We start from the raw sequence: 14,462 nt of genomic DNA on the forward strand, positions 1-14,462 counted from the left end.
GTTTTTTGCAGCGTGGAGGAGGGGCAGTTGCAGGCAGCAGCGGAAACCAGACATTACAGATAAAGAGCGTGCAGCGCACAGCCGTCGGCAACTGTCTCTCTCCCTTTCTCGCGCGCGCGCTCGCTCGCTCGCTCTCCTCTGCTTCCCCCCCTTTGCACTGCAGTTGCATGAGGATTGGGGCGACGAGAATGCCACTGTGACGGAGGCGTGTGACAAGTCCCCATCTTTTTTTTTTCCTTTCCCCCCTTTTCTTTCTTTCTTTTTTTTGGGGGGGTGTTTTTTCCCCTCCCAATTTCTTGGTCATCCTCTCTCGCGAATCCCCCACAATGCCTTGGTCGATCTGTCTACAATCTGATGGTTGCCTCTGGAAGGAAATGTGAGAGGTAAGAAGAGCGTGTTTTAATTTTATTTTTTTTAACCCCGCGTCTTTTTCCTTCTCCTTCTCTTTCATCATCGCCATCTGGCTTTCGACGATCGCGTTGCCGCCGTCGTGACATGTCGCCGATCCTTCAGGTTCTGGCAGATCGGGGCTAGAGGTGGTGGTAGTGGGGTTTTTTAAAATTTTATTTAAACACCACGCTTTCCAAACAACACACCCGGTGGTGGCTAAAAGAAGGAGAGGAGGGAGGAAGTGAGATGTTAAGAAGTGCAGAGATATTGTTCTCCCCCCCCCCCACCCCCTCCACCCTCTAGACACTTCAAGGCTTTCCGATCGCGCCTCAGAGATTTTTTTAATTTTTAATTTGAAAAGGAAGGGAGCAGGGGCTGCAGTTCTGCTTCGAGCAGCCGCTTCCTGCCCGTGCGTGCGCGCCTGTATCGCTCTGCAGGGTCGTGCAGTTTTGCAGTCTTTTACGCACGTAACCAGACACACACACACGGAGAGGGAGAGAGAGAGAGAGACAGGCGCGCGCGCGCGCACGGAAGCCTGGAGACACCGGCTTGAGCAGGTGCATGGAAAGGTCTCCCTCCCAATCACCCCCTGACCTTTCTTCCAAGCTTAAATTACCCCCCTGAACTTGGCTGTGTGCTGCAATGCCCTCTTATTATAGACCGGGCACCGGCTCTCTCTCTCTCTTCTCCTCCTCCTCCTCCTTCTTTGACTTTGACAACCCTCCCATTTCACAGCCCCAGCTACCTACCGCAAGCCATCATTGCCACAAGGTCCAGCGGGGTTTGAGGCTGGTTTCCTTGCACGGTGTTCCCCCCCCCCATCCTGATTTTCGGGAAAGGGTAGTAGGCTCACTCGCCCGCCAGTTCAGTCTCACTTTCCTTTTTGAAAAGTGGGCCAAATGCGTTTGCGGAGAGGTTAATTTCTCGCCTCCTGCACATAAATGGTGGGTGCCATCTCTGGCTGGGCTTCCTTTTATGGAAGACGCTGTCATTTGGGATCTTGGGGCTTTTGTACAAGTTGGTAGGGCAGGAAACCCCCCTCCCCAAAGGGTGGGGAAGTTTTGTTTTGCTTTTATAAAATAAACAACGCAAATTTCCCCAGCGCTCAACTGTACGTGGCACATAGTAACTGAAGTTTGATATATGCATGTTTGCCTTTATAAGGAATGAAATAGCATTTTAAAACCCATCCTATTGATTATATTTTAAATCCAGAAGTGTCTGTGAGAGAGACAGAGAGATGAGATTGTGTGTCCTTTAATGGGCAGGAATTTGTTAATAGCACTGCATCATGAGAAAACATTATGATTCAGGTTTCTCTAGGGGGATGTTAACTGTGGTGCAGTGTACAGTCTTGTCTCCAAAGTAGTTAACTGGCACAGGTAGGCAGAAAGAGCCAGTTCACTCCCTGGTAGATACAGAGCTTCTTAAATGCTAAAAGTGAATTGTTGGCAGACATGGGTTATTCCTAAAGTGATCAAAACTCTTAAGGGAATTTTTTTTTAGAGAGAGAGAGAATCTGTGTGGGTCTATCTATAGCTGTGCCATCTTAATTATAATTAATTAACTTTGTATACCTCCCTTCATCCAAAGGTCAGAGGGCAGTTCACAAGATAAACAATACATACTCATCTTAAGAATATATACATTATATATAATGTAATACTGAGTCTGTATATTCTATATTAGGAGAACATTAGTTTGCAGGTTTTTAGGCCTCTTCATCGGGCTTTCTGTATTCAACTTGTGTGGCTATATATACTGACTTTACAAATGTTTACGTGTTTTGAGGAATCATTATCAGTGTTTTAGATAGAGCTTGACTGTTCAGTTAGGAATATGATCCGAAGTCTCCAAGATACTCCGATTTCCTCTGGTGCTTGGCTGCGTATTGCAATTTTTTAAGCAGTACATCGCCAGGCATGGCCAAGGAGAGCTAGCTGTCAGTTCGCAAGGATTTTCACAACAGCTGAAAACCTTTTGATGTGGACGAAAAGTCATGTGGTCAATCATCTGAACATGTCCTAAAGTCAGAAAGTGAAAACAGCCAGTATAATCGGTTAATTGTTGCGGTAGGGAAGATATGAATTCAGAGTTAGACGCGTGGGGGGGGGGGGAATGGTGTTGCTTAAGGAATTTTCAGTGGCCTGTATGTAAAGGAGACTGAGCAATCCTCTTGCAAAATCTTACAACTGCCCCACCATGACTAAAGAGAACTTCAGGGAGTCTCATCCGAGCTCATACACCTGGGCAGAAGTGTCTGGAAATTACTTTGGGAAATACAGTTACAACTGCTCACGTAGGGTGTTTTGGAATAAACACAGTGTCTTTGCGAGCGGATCTGATTTTGGATGCATTTTGTTCCTTACGTTTATTTAGGCCTCGGTCCTATATCTTACTTACCCGGGAGTAAGTGCCATTGAACTCGGTGGGGCTTGCCTGTGAGTAGACATTTTAATAGGAGTAATTTGTCTACTCCAACTACAATAAACACATACCAAGGCTGTTGTCCTAGACTGCCTTTTCTGGGAATAAGCCCTATTGATTTACTTTTGAATAGACACCTATCCAGTTGTGCTGTGCGATTTCATAAATAGCAGAATAGTTAATGCTGCTGCAGAAATTGGTAGCGCTCCTTCACTTGCTAAGCATTTATGGCAAAAGGACTGATCAGGCTACCTAAGTAGCTGATAGAGACTTGCAGGCGTGCTGTTTCAAGGAAATGTGGCAAAATGTGTATGGAATGATCATAAAATTTTGATATAGGTCAAAGGTGAGAGAATAAAAGGTGGGTGGAGGAAGAGGGGGAAAGTGATAAAAGGACTGTGCACATTAATTATAGGTAGAAGATAAGCTGCGTGCTCTTCCTTTATTGTATCCGCATAAGAGGGTGCTTTTGTTGAAAAGCAGATTAAATTCTAGCCCTCTTCAAAAGCAGTGATAACAATTCAATATTGGCCTAATTTAGATATCTGGAGTGCTTTGTGGGCTTCTCTGATTCTTCCTTCCTTCCTTCTCCTCTGCCACCCCTGGCTTCTCATTTGCTTTCCCTTCTTCCCTTTTTTTGGTTAGCGATAAGGAGTTATAGTTTACTGAAACATCTGACCCAGATTAACTATAGCAGGGGTGTGGAACCTGTGGCCTTCCCGATCTTGTGGGATGCCCAGCTCCCACCAGCCTCAAACAGCACGGCCAGTTGTTAGGGATGAAGCAACATCTGGAAGGCCCTCATCCCTGAACTTTGGCTCTAGGTCCTAGTTGACTTTCAAATCAGAATTTGAAACGGGGTTCCTGATCCTTGTTTTGAGGTGGTTGTGGGGAACGACCTTGTGCAGTGGTAGCCATAGGTAGCGTGGTTCAAATGTTGTGGTAGCTAGGAAAGGAGGGATTCATGTAGGAAGAGGAAGAAGGGCAATGGTGGAGCCTTGAAGCCCATCTCCCCCAACCATGGTTGAGCAATCAGCCCAAGGTGGTGACTGAACTAGACCATTGTCTCAAGGCCCAATTCAGAAGGGGAGTTTAATGGAAGTTTTTTTTTTTTAAAAAAATGAATAAATATGTGGATGAGTGTGCTTATTTTTTTGTTCTTATGGTACCTCAAGAATGAATAAATATGATGAGTGTGCTTATTTTTTTGTTCTTATGGTACCTCAAGATTTCGGAACACCTCATTGCAGCTCCGTGGCTAGAGTTTACAGAAGGCAGTCCTGTGTTTGAAGAAGCCGTCTACTTGACAGGCTGTCTGGTGCAAGCTCAGCTTAAAGGTGACAGAGGAGAACAAGAGTGGCATTGAAGTTGGCCATCAGGAGTCAGCAAGACAGATCAGGCACACAGGATACCAGATCATAGCCTTTCTGAAGACATCTGAAGGCAGCCCTGTTTAGGGAAGCTTTTAATGTTTGATGGACTATTGTATTTTAATATTTTGTTGGAAGCTGCCCAGAGTGGCTGGGGAAACCCAGCCAGATGGGCGGGGTATAAATAAAATAATAATAATAATAATAATAATAATAATAATAATAATAATAAATATTATTATTATTTCCTACTGCTGTGCGGTGCATTGCATTTCAATTTAAATAATAGCAATTCTGAAAATTCACATCTATACCTATAAATCATCACATGCAAATTTCATGTAACATTTGCCCTGTTTTTGTGCAGATGATACATACTCCACCTTGCAATGCACAGGCAGATCCTTGGCAGAAAAGAAATTCAAACTTGCGCCTCCCACATACTGATTCAGAGCTTACATCTCTGCACCACTCTCAAATTTCTGGGATAAAAGTATGTTTTTGCCTGTTGGTTCACGTTTACTGCATCTTCGAGAGGACCAGTGTGAGGCCCTAAGATTTTTTCAGCAGGTACCAGGGTGGGGGGAAATGTAGAAGACAATTGGAAAATCACAGTCACCTTCTTTCCTTGGCAACGCTAGAGAACGTATAAAACCAGGTTATCCTATAAATGTTCCAGGCACCCTAATTGGATTCCATTATTATTTAGAATTACTGTTTCTTCAGAGCACCTCTTTACGTATTCGCTGCTAAACAGTTCCTTCTTGAGTGATTAAGGCCAGAGTACCGTGCAATGGAGTGTTTCTGCGCTAAATCATTTTGATAAGGTTGAAAAGATCCTTGAAAATCCATTTCTTAAACAGGGTGTCGGAAGAAGAGATCAGTCATTTATTGTGTAAACCTAAGAGGGGCATTTTGCTGGCCTTTTACTTCTCATGCTGCAGATGATTATGCAATGTGGAACATCTCCACTGGCTAGAGTTCCTGAAGTGCTGGATAGATAGAAGCTTTGGGCCTTGTTTGTTGCGCGGGTTGCGAATTATGTTTGCATGAGGGATGGAGGATGCGATCCCTAAGTTTACAGGGCAATATATAAGTTAAATAAATAAATAAATAAATAATAATGATATATACAGATAGAACTGCCCAGTTCTATTGAGCATGTTTAGGATTATAGCAGTATAGGGCTCTGTATATTTGAAAAGTATTTCTTGGCTTCTATGAGGCACAGAGTTTAAGGCCAGGATCCTTAGAGCTGTGTCAGGAACGTACAGAAGTTTGAACATACCCACTGGAATTTTTTAATGCCACCTCCCTTTGAACAGCAGACTCGGCTGACTCCATAAAGCCGTATCGCAAACAGGTTTTAAAAAGCATCTTTTTGCTTCAAAAGCCATTTCCCATGTGGTGGCTGTTTGAGGAGCTCAAGATGCTCACAGGCCCCTTTGGGTTGCAGAACTAGGTTGTGTAATCCTTCATATCTTGGCACTTTATAGCTGTGTTTGAAACTCTCATATATATGTATATATGTGTATATGTATATATATGTGTGTGTGTGTGTATATATATATATATATATATATATATATATATATATATAGTTTGCCAAATGTCATCTGAATCCTAGATTATGGTTGCCACAACAGAATGTCTAGGTGACTTTTGCAGTTGGAATTTTATTTTATTTTATTATTATTAATTTAATTTCTGTACCACTTTATATTTTAAAGAAAAAAATCTCCACATGGTTTACAACACATTAAAACATCAAATAAAACAACCCAGAATAAAACAAATTCAACCTTCAAGGAAAATATTTCAGACCCTTCTCTAAGTGACATTTTGCTTTCTCCATATTTATTTACCTACTTCATTTATATAGCTACCCCATAGAAGAGGTACTCCAGGAAGATGGTCTGGTGTAGTGGTTAGAGTGTCGGACTAGGACCTGGGAGATCGGGGTTCAAATCAGGAAGTTAACTGGGTGACCTTGGGCCAGTCACAGCCTCTTAACAGAGTTGTCGTTGGGATTAACTGCGGAGTGGGGTGGTGAACCACGTCCTCCTTAGAGGAAAAGTTGGGAAATAAATGCAATAAATAAGCTCTTCTGCTTACCTGCTTAAGAAACTTGGAGGGGCCAGCCAGATGGAGATGTCAGTCGCCAACCTAGCATCCAGAGATCTCCGTGTGATCATAATTAGACCCGCGCCAGTAGCAAAACGCGCCTGGCTCCTGGCTAATTTCTAACACTGACTTCAAGGTGGCACACATGGTACTTCTTCCCCCACTATCCAAGCCCTGTGAAGTGGTTTGTTTGAAATACTTTTCTTCCCACTTGTTGTCCCCAAGGAGATCAGCCCATCATGACCTAACAACAACAACAACAGCAACAACAACAACAACAACAACAATAGAAAAATGAGCAAGCATTGAGTGACATCCAAGGTTGGCACACGATTGGCTCAAGGTCACCCAGTGAACTTCATGGCAGAGAAGCAATTTAAGCCCTAGTCTTGCACTCTAGTTTGGTCTTCCCCAACTTAGTCTCCTCCAGATGTTTTGGACAGCAACTCTTATCAGCCCCAGCCAGCATGGCTCATAGTCAAGGGTGATAGGAATTGATGTCCAGGAACACGGCGGGGGGAGGGCACTAGGTTGAGAGATGCTGCTCTAGATTCTGCATGCATTTAGCTATATGGATTACGGGTGTGTTGGTTCCCTGTTCTATTGCTTTTGAACTTGGGGGGAGGGAGATATATGTCTGTGGCGCTGTTTCTTCGTTTTATCATTTATTGTGTAATCCATCCTAAAAATATGCATACCGAGGGATACTTTGGTTTTATAAAATAAAAATAAGGTTTGCTGATCAGGTTTGCAAATGCTTACACGAACGTCACAGCTACATTTTCACACTGTGAAACAGGCTTGTGCATTTGTTGAGACCGGGTGTGACACCTTGGCTTTCAGAGAATCCCACCTGCTGCGTGCTGCAATCTGTTTTTCAGCTATCCTAGGTTTGAAGTATCATTTCTCACATTGTGTTATCCAGTGGGCTCCGTGACCCTTTTTTTATTCATTGCGCTTTCAGGTTGCCTCATCATAAAAAAAGTTTCCAGGGCATTCTTGCAACAGAACATGTGGCAAACAAGTATGCTTTCAAGCATGCTAGGTTTGTGAAGTTTCTCATGTGCTGAAACCCTTTGGGCAACTCTTCCACAGTAATGTGGATGTCTCAACCTGCTTCCAAGGGTTAGACGTTAGATACTGTGTACAGGTGAAGCTTGGAAAATTAGAATATCGTGGAAAAGTTCATTTATTTCACTAATTCAACTTAAAAGGTGAAGCTAATATACTTAATGAAGCACAGTAGACCAACACCAGCTGATGACATGGCTCCCCAAATCTCTTTTCTGATGAAAGAAGCTTTTGCATCTCATTTGGAAACCAAGGACCCAGAGTCTGGAGGAAGAATGGGGAGGCACACAATGCCTGATGCTTGAAGTCCAGTGTGACGTTTCCACAGTCTGTGTTGATTTGGGGAGCCATGTCATCAGCTGGTGTTGGTCCACTGTGCTTCATTAAGGCTAGGGTCAATGCAGCCGTCTACCAGGAGATTTTGGAGCACTTCATGCTTCCTTCCGCAGATGAGCTTTATGGGGATGCTGACTTCATTTCCCAGCAGGACTTTGGCACCTGCCCACACTGCCAAAAGTACCAAAACCTGGTTCAGTGCCCATGAGATTACTGTGCTTGATTGGCCAGCAAACTCGCATGACCTGAACCCCATAGACAATCTATGGGGCATTGCCAAGAGACAGATGAGATACATGAGACTGAGCAATGCAGAAGAGCTGAAGGGTGCTATTGAAGCATCCTGGTCTTCCATAACACCTCAGCAGTGCCACAGGCTGATAGCATCCATGCCATGCCGCATTGAGGCAGTAATTGATACAAAAGGGGTCCAAACCAAGTACTGAGTACATATGCATGCTTCTACTTCTCAGAGGTCTAATATTGCTCTATTTGCAGTCCTTGTTTTGCTGATTTCATTTAATATTCTAATTTTCTGAGATTGTTAATTTGGGGTTTTCATCAGCTGTACTCCATGATCATCACAATTATAACAAATAAAGGCTTGACATACCTCACTTTGCATGTCATGAGTCTATCTCATATATTAGTTTCACCTTTTAAGTTGAATTACTGGAATAAATGAACTTTCCCACGATATTCTAATTTTCCAAGTTTCACCTGTATATAGCCGAGCTAAGTGACATTGCCGCTGTGGTATGGATGTACTCCCATCCTCTTCAGCGAGAAAGGGTTCATCAGATCAGTCGGTAGAGCATGAGACTCTTCATCTCAGGGTCGTGGGTTCAAGACACACATTGGGCAAAAGATTATTGCATTGCAAGGGGTGGGATTAGATTAACCTTGTGGTCTGTTCCAACTCTACAGTTCTGTGATTCTATTGCACAGTGTTAATTGGGCTTTTAGCGACATGGGTTGATCTTCATTTCATATGGCACAAATAAGGGTGGGGAGGGGAAATCTCAGCCTCATTTTTGTGCACAAGAGAGGCTACCTGACTTAGTGAAATCCTATTATTATTATTATTATTATTATTATTGATGATAATACTAATTATTAGATTTTTAAAGAAATGAAATACTGCACAAGACCAGTTTCACACACAAACACATTCAAACACACACTTGTTCTTATCCAGCCTCCACCAGCAGGTCCCAGGGAGGGTTGCAACATTTTATAATGCAGTATTAAAAAGAGTTAAAGCAAATTACAGTCGCAGGAATCATGCTATTATATAAAATATTAGTCACCTATAATCCAAAAATAACATAATAGAGTATCTGCAATGAGAAGGATGTCCCATTGAGTTCATTGAGACTTAACTCCCATGTAAATTGCCATTACGACTACAGCCTTAGGTAGCATTCCTACAGCAAGGATCCTGTTGGGATGAGTGGATTAGGATCCAGTGGATCTCCCGGCACAGCTGAGCTACATTGGCTTATCTCCTGCACCTTCAGCTCAGCTGGACATAGAATCAAAAAATGCCAGCATATCTCCTCCCTCACAGCTGAGCTTGGTGGATGTTGAGTGTAACTTTATGCTGGCTTAATTGGCACTGGCTTGCTCTAAGGCAGCTTCTTGTGTATAGGATTTCTCCCTCAATGACGGAGCAACTTTTGAATTTTTTGCAAATTGGCTTTGGACAGTTTTGTTATTGATGATGTTTGTGGATGGGCATGGGAGAAGCAGCTCATAGCCTATGCACAGGAATGTGATCTGGTGGCCTGAGAAACTCAAAAGCAATGGCATCCCCTTATTTCTGGAACTGATTGTTTACTTCTAGTTATGGCCTGAATAAGTGGACTGGGAGGGGATGGGAAAGCCCCATTAGGGGTGTGCAAATATTTCAGGACTGTCCAAATTACTAGGACCTGTGTTGTTTTGCTTTTCAGTACGTGGGCAGTTTGTGAAGCAGCATTAACTAATAACAGCATTACTGTGGCTACTATTTTGGGTTTCTGAGAGCAGACTTGATTTATGGATTGAAACTCAGTTTATATGGATTGAAATATGAGCTGCTCAGAAGGGATGCATTATTGCACAGAGCAGACTGTGGCTAAAAGGAGACTTGCAAAGAAAAGCTGCATTGCTTTCTTCTCTGGTGTATGGCTTTAGCCGCCATTACATCGGCTGCCTGTGTAAATATACCTCTGGATTTCTGTTTTTTATATGCTCAGATGTAAAAGCTTCTGTTGTGAAATTTAATGGAGAGGTAGCAGGAAAATGTAGCAAATAACCCCTGTGATTAGGTAGACAGGCCTTAACGCCTCCTGATGACTAGAATAGCTAGTTCATTTCTCCACCACTATCATCCTCCTGAGAAGAAATAGAAGGTGAAAAAATGGAATAAAAATACATTTTAGGTTGAAAGTTGTTGCCACCATAAGTATTTGTTCTCCGGAGCTTATCTTATATGTACTTTTTTCTTGAGTGTCAAAATCAAAATCTTATGGTATTTACATTAAATTAAAAACTATGTTTTCCAAAGATCATTATTACATAGGAGTCAAGTTTTGCTCTGGAAAATATCTTTGGTGATTTGTGCTGCTGGACGTTGTCCCTTAAAACTGTGTCATATCATTTGCATACAATTGGTCACCGTTCAGCTGGTGCAGTCTAACTCGAATGATTCCTCATTTCCTTTCATCAATTCTTCCCTGCCGCTGAGATGCAGGAGATGACTTGCATATTCTCACCTTTACCCACTGAGTTAGAAACCTTATTTTTGTAACAATTAAATAATTTGACAAACTCGGGCGGTTTCCTTGTGAGAGCAGCAATGAACTGGAATCTGTCTGTTCTTTTATTGCCATTAAGGACATTGGGACTTTGTTCCGCTAGCAACCTGGAACAATATTTCTCCTTCATGTCATGTGGAAGAGCAGAAACCAAGCAAATATCCTGTTCACTCTTTGGTTGTGTTTTGAAGTAGCACCAACCATGGTTTAATGTTCAGTGGTCCAAATCTTGGACTTGTGTACTCCTCCCTCCTTAATAAATAAGGCTTAATAAATAAAAACCCATGCTATAGCAGCAACAGTCACGTGGACAGAGAAATCAGTCCATTAAGGTCTCAAGTATTTAAAAAACATGCCCACCTCATTTGTGTGATTCTACTGCCACACTCACATGCACATGTCTAATAGTGCGGCCACAAAGTTTATAACCATCCAAATGCCTGGCTGCATTTCCCCTCCTGGTGTATGACAGACTATTTCATAATCACAGGGGTTGTATTTGTCCCCTACTCTGGTGCAGCCATGGAGAAATCTGGGGCTTCTCCTTCCATTTTCGATGAACCCAATGTGTCACTTGAACCCTCAACCTGGTTTAACTGTGGTTAGTCGAAACAAACCAGCTTCGTAAATGATGGCTTGACGTTTTCATGCTTCAAGAAACCGCAGTTAAAGATTAGCCACAAGTTTGTGTGGGTTTGGGCAACACAGCAAGCTGCAGTTAATACAAAATGGAAGTGAAAGGGTTTGAATGCCTCCTAGCAGCTGTTCTGGAGGAAGAGGAGAAGATGGGATGCACATGGCTGAGGCTCCCTGTAGCGCCCTCTCATTACATCTGAATGAGGCCATTACTTTTCGGGGGGGAGTATCACATCATTTCTTTTATGGCCCCCCCTCTCTGTGTGTATAAACACGGTTTGCCCATCAGCATATCAATTGCCTGTTTCTCGTGCATATCTGTGTAGATGTTATAGTGAGTGCTCAAAAATGGATGAATGTTGTTGTTCACACATGAATGCAGGCAATCCCAGACAAATTTTGCGAATGTCTGACATTTCAGAAACATGCTGGTAGATGCTGGCAGGCACCTAGATGCTGATTGTCAGCATTTGCTTTTCATGTCCCAAAAGTGAGACAATAGTTTCTCCCCAGGCACAGCATAATTCATCTGGGGGGTGAGTCTTAATATTTGCACATAAATCCAGTATTCGTCACATTTTGGACACTCACTGTAAGATACATTATTCATTTAGAACCTACTTGGTTATGCTAGAGATAAATTGGTAATCGACAAATTCAAGACCCTTTTTGATTTTTTAAAAACCAAGGACCAGGTTACATTTTGCAAGAAGGCTGGACTCAATGTGGTCTCAAAGCAGCCTGAGAATGGATAGCTTCGTACTTTCCCAATGGTACTTGTAGTCGTATGTTCATCATCTACCATGAACAATGGAATCTGCCACTATATCAGTACACAAACAGTAGTTCTCCATAGTAACCTGACCCTCTTGGGTAAAATATCACGGAGCCCTTTGAGAACATGCAAATTGTCCCCAAACCATGGTTTGTAGTTTGTGGATCATGGTTTGTGGGTTATGTTGCAGTCTCTGAAGACTTTTACTGTCTGTGTTATAGACATTTGCCACAATCTATTTATCTAGGCAAATTTCTTAATATTTTCATTTCTTTATGTTTCTTGTATTTTTTTAATGTTTTGACTGACAGTGTATATATATCGCTTGCCTCAAAAAAGAGTCATTTCAGGTTTCAGAATATAACCATTCATTAATTTAGCGTCAGGTTAATTAAAGCAACCTATCTGTAGACTGCACTACTTTTTAAAAAATAAGTGTGCTCTTTTATCTTACTGCAACACATTTTCTGTACTACGTATAAAGACACTTTGTTTCTAGAATTTCAGACTTCCATGTGCCAGAAGTTAAATAGAGTCTTAAGTTTTGTTTGCTTAGCTCACTGAGAATAACAAAGTAATAAGTCACATGCCTTAGATCTGCCATAGATTTGACAAAGTAATATCAACATTTGGACGGTGTCCCTGTCGTTTTCCTGAAAGATAAATAAAATATTATTAAAAATGTACCCTAAGTGCCCTTGTTAATCCTGTGCTGAGTTGACCTCAAAAGAGTTTGATGGAAGTGTAGCTCATTGCTGAGCCTAAGTCTGTATGCACTTCTGCTGGCAATGATGGTCAACAGGTTTTTGTCTCTTGTAAATGTAACTCCCAACTCATCAGCACATTTGCTTAGAGAAATGGGTGTGGAACCTGCATCCCTCCAGATGTGGTTGGAGTCCCAGTGCCAATCAACCTCAGTCAGCATGCCCAGTGGGTAGAGATGATGACAGCTACAAATCAAATTTTATTAAACGGTCACAGACCAGATTAACTCGTACAGCTAGTCAGCGAAGCATAACACCGGAAAAAACAAAGGACAATTTCAATACAGATTAGGCCATAACAGCAATTTAAAATTAGACAGCATGAATAAAATTAAGTATTTGCCTTCGCCTGCATGTTGACATTGGAAAGCTCTTGTTTCCTGCGCCTAATAGCGGCTACACAGAATTTAGCAACATTGATCGTGATTTCAGGAACCTTATCTTCTTCCAAGGCTCTCATACATTGGAGTTCTGGTTCATTTTTAAGCTTTTGTAGAACTGGGGCAATAAAGGTCAGGCGTAGATCCTCGTAATAACTACAGTGCAGCAATACATGCAAACTTGTTTCCACTTCCGATGAGCCACATGGGCAAACCCGTGACTCATATGGTTTGCCCTCATATCTGCCTAACAGCAGGGCAGTCCACCAACATCTTGAGAACCACAGACTCACCACTCCCTGGCTAATCCCCATGCGATTTCAGGGGAAAGCCCTTTGTGATTCCACTGATTAACCTGTGCTTAATTTTCCTTTAGAAAATTGCAGTTGTTTCATGTTGTGCTAAATATGGAAGAACACAACCAGATGTAAGCCTGAGCTCTTCAGAGAGGTCCTGGTGTTCCTCATCCATTGCTGATATTTAGATACTAACACTGATTGTCATGGGAGTTGTTCTTATTTTACAGTGTTCAATACGGATTGTGTTCGGCATAATTTGTTGCATTCCTTCTGTCTTCCTCCTTTTCTAGAGCTGGGACCTTCCTGCACTTACCAATTTAGTTGCTGTTTCCTTTTCTTTCTTGCTTTTCTGAGGGAGGTGGGGAATTTTGGCATGCTGACACACGATGCTGTCATTATTCAGCTAGTATTCTGGAACAGTGTACCAGAAAAAGGCCTTTTCTTCTACTGCAAAAGATCCGCCTTTTGTGAAAGCTCCAGAATGGATCCTCAACCTTTTCATTTGTGGAGGGGGTTGGGTGGGTGAGCATAGTTTGGGAAACATTTGTTTTCTGCCACTTACCTTTGAATGGTGTGAGCCTCCCAGTTTATGAGCTCGGTTCAGAGGAGAATTATGGCAGATGGAGAGGATGGTACTGAGGCAAAGTACTGCTAATGACAGCAATAATTAGCTGCAGAAAAAAATTCATCGCAATAACCATGTTATCCATAGTTCTTGCGGATATGCAGTTCCTCTTCTAATCTCCTATACTCCCACAAGATTAGAATTCTGGACTATTATGCTTCAATTTCATACACACACATGTTCATAACTCTTTTTTTGTTATAATTTTTATTAAATTTCTGTTTTACATTTTAGAATATTCACTTAAACAACCTTAAAATATCAATGACTTCCCTTCCTCTCTTTCCATGGTTCATTTTGCACAACATAAATCCCTGTATATTCGTTTTTATATAAACGAAACCATTCACTATTCTATTATAACATTCACCAAAACTTATTTACACTGTTGAATTTATCTTAACGCCACCCATGTTTTCAGATGTATACAATTTCCCTCCATATAATCAATAAATATTTTCCAA

At 41.9% G+C, this 14,462-nt stretch overlaps 1 protein-coding gene and 1 long non-coding RNA gene across 21 annotated transcripts in view; one reads left to right on the top strand and one right to left on the bottom strand.

Annotated features, from left to right (window-relative positions):
* The first annotated feature begins 78 nt into the window (after positions 1–78).
* Positions 79–14,462, top strand: part of MBNL1 (muscleblind like splicing regulator 1) — a 181,609-nt gene continuing 167,225 nt past the window's right edge. For 4 of the 20 annotated variants that reach the window (XM_081862635.1, XM_081862647.1, XM_081862631.1 and 1 more), the window contains exon 1: positions 81–383. Coding sequence is in view for 11 of the 20 variants with exons in the window: in XM_081862631.1 (XP_081718757.1) it covers positions 355–383 (29 nt within the window). In the remaining 9 variants the exon portion in view is untranslated. Of the gene's footprint in view, positions 384–14,462 lie in introns of all 20 variants that reach the window. The other 16 variants (XM_081862654.1, XM_081862655.1, XM_081862640.1 and 13 more) reach the window with 10 other exon arrangements.
* Positions 388–3,594, bottom strand: LOC309342367. Its single transcript, XR_014156730.1, has 2 exons — positions 1,140–3,594; positions 388–606 (listed from the first exon to the last, which is right to left on the bottom strand). It is a non-coding gene; the product is annotated as an uncharacterized lncRNA (long non-coding RNA).

The sequence above is a fragment of the Podarcis erhardii genome (genome assembly GCF_964252035.2).
Source record: "Podarcis erhardii genome assembly, chromosome: 5".
NCBI classification, from domain to species: domain Eukaryota; kingdom Metazoa; phylum Chordata; class Lepidosauria; order Squamata; family Lacertidae; genus Podarcis; species Podarcis erhardii.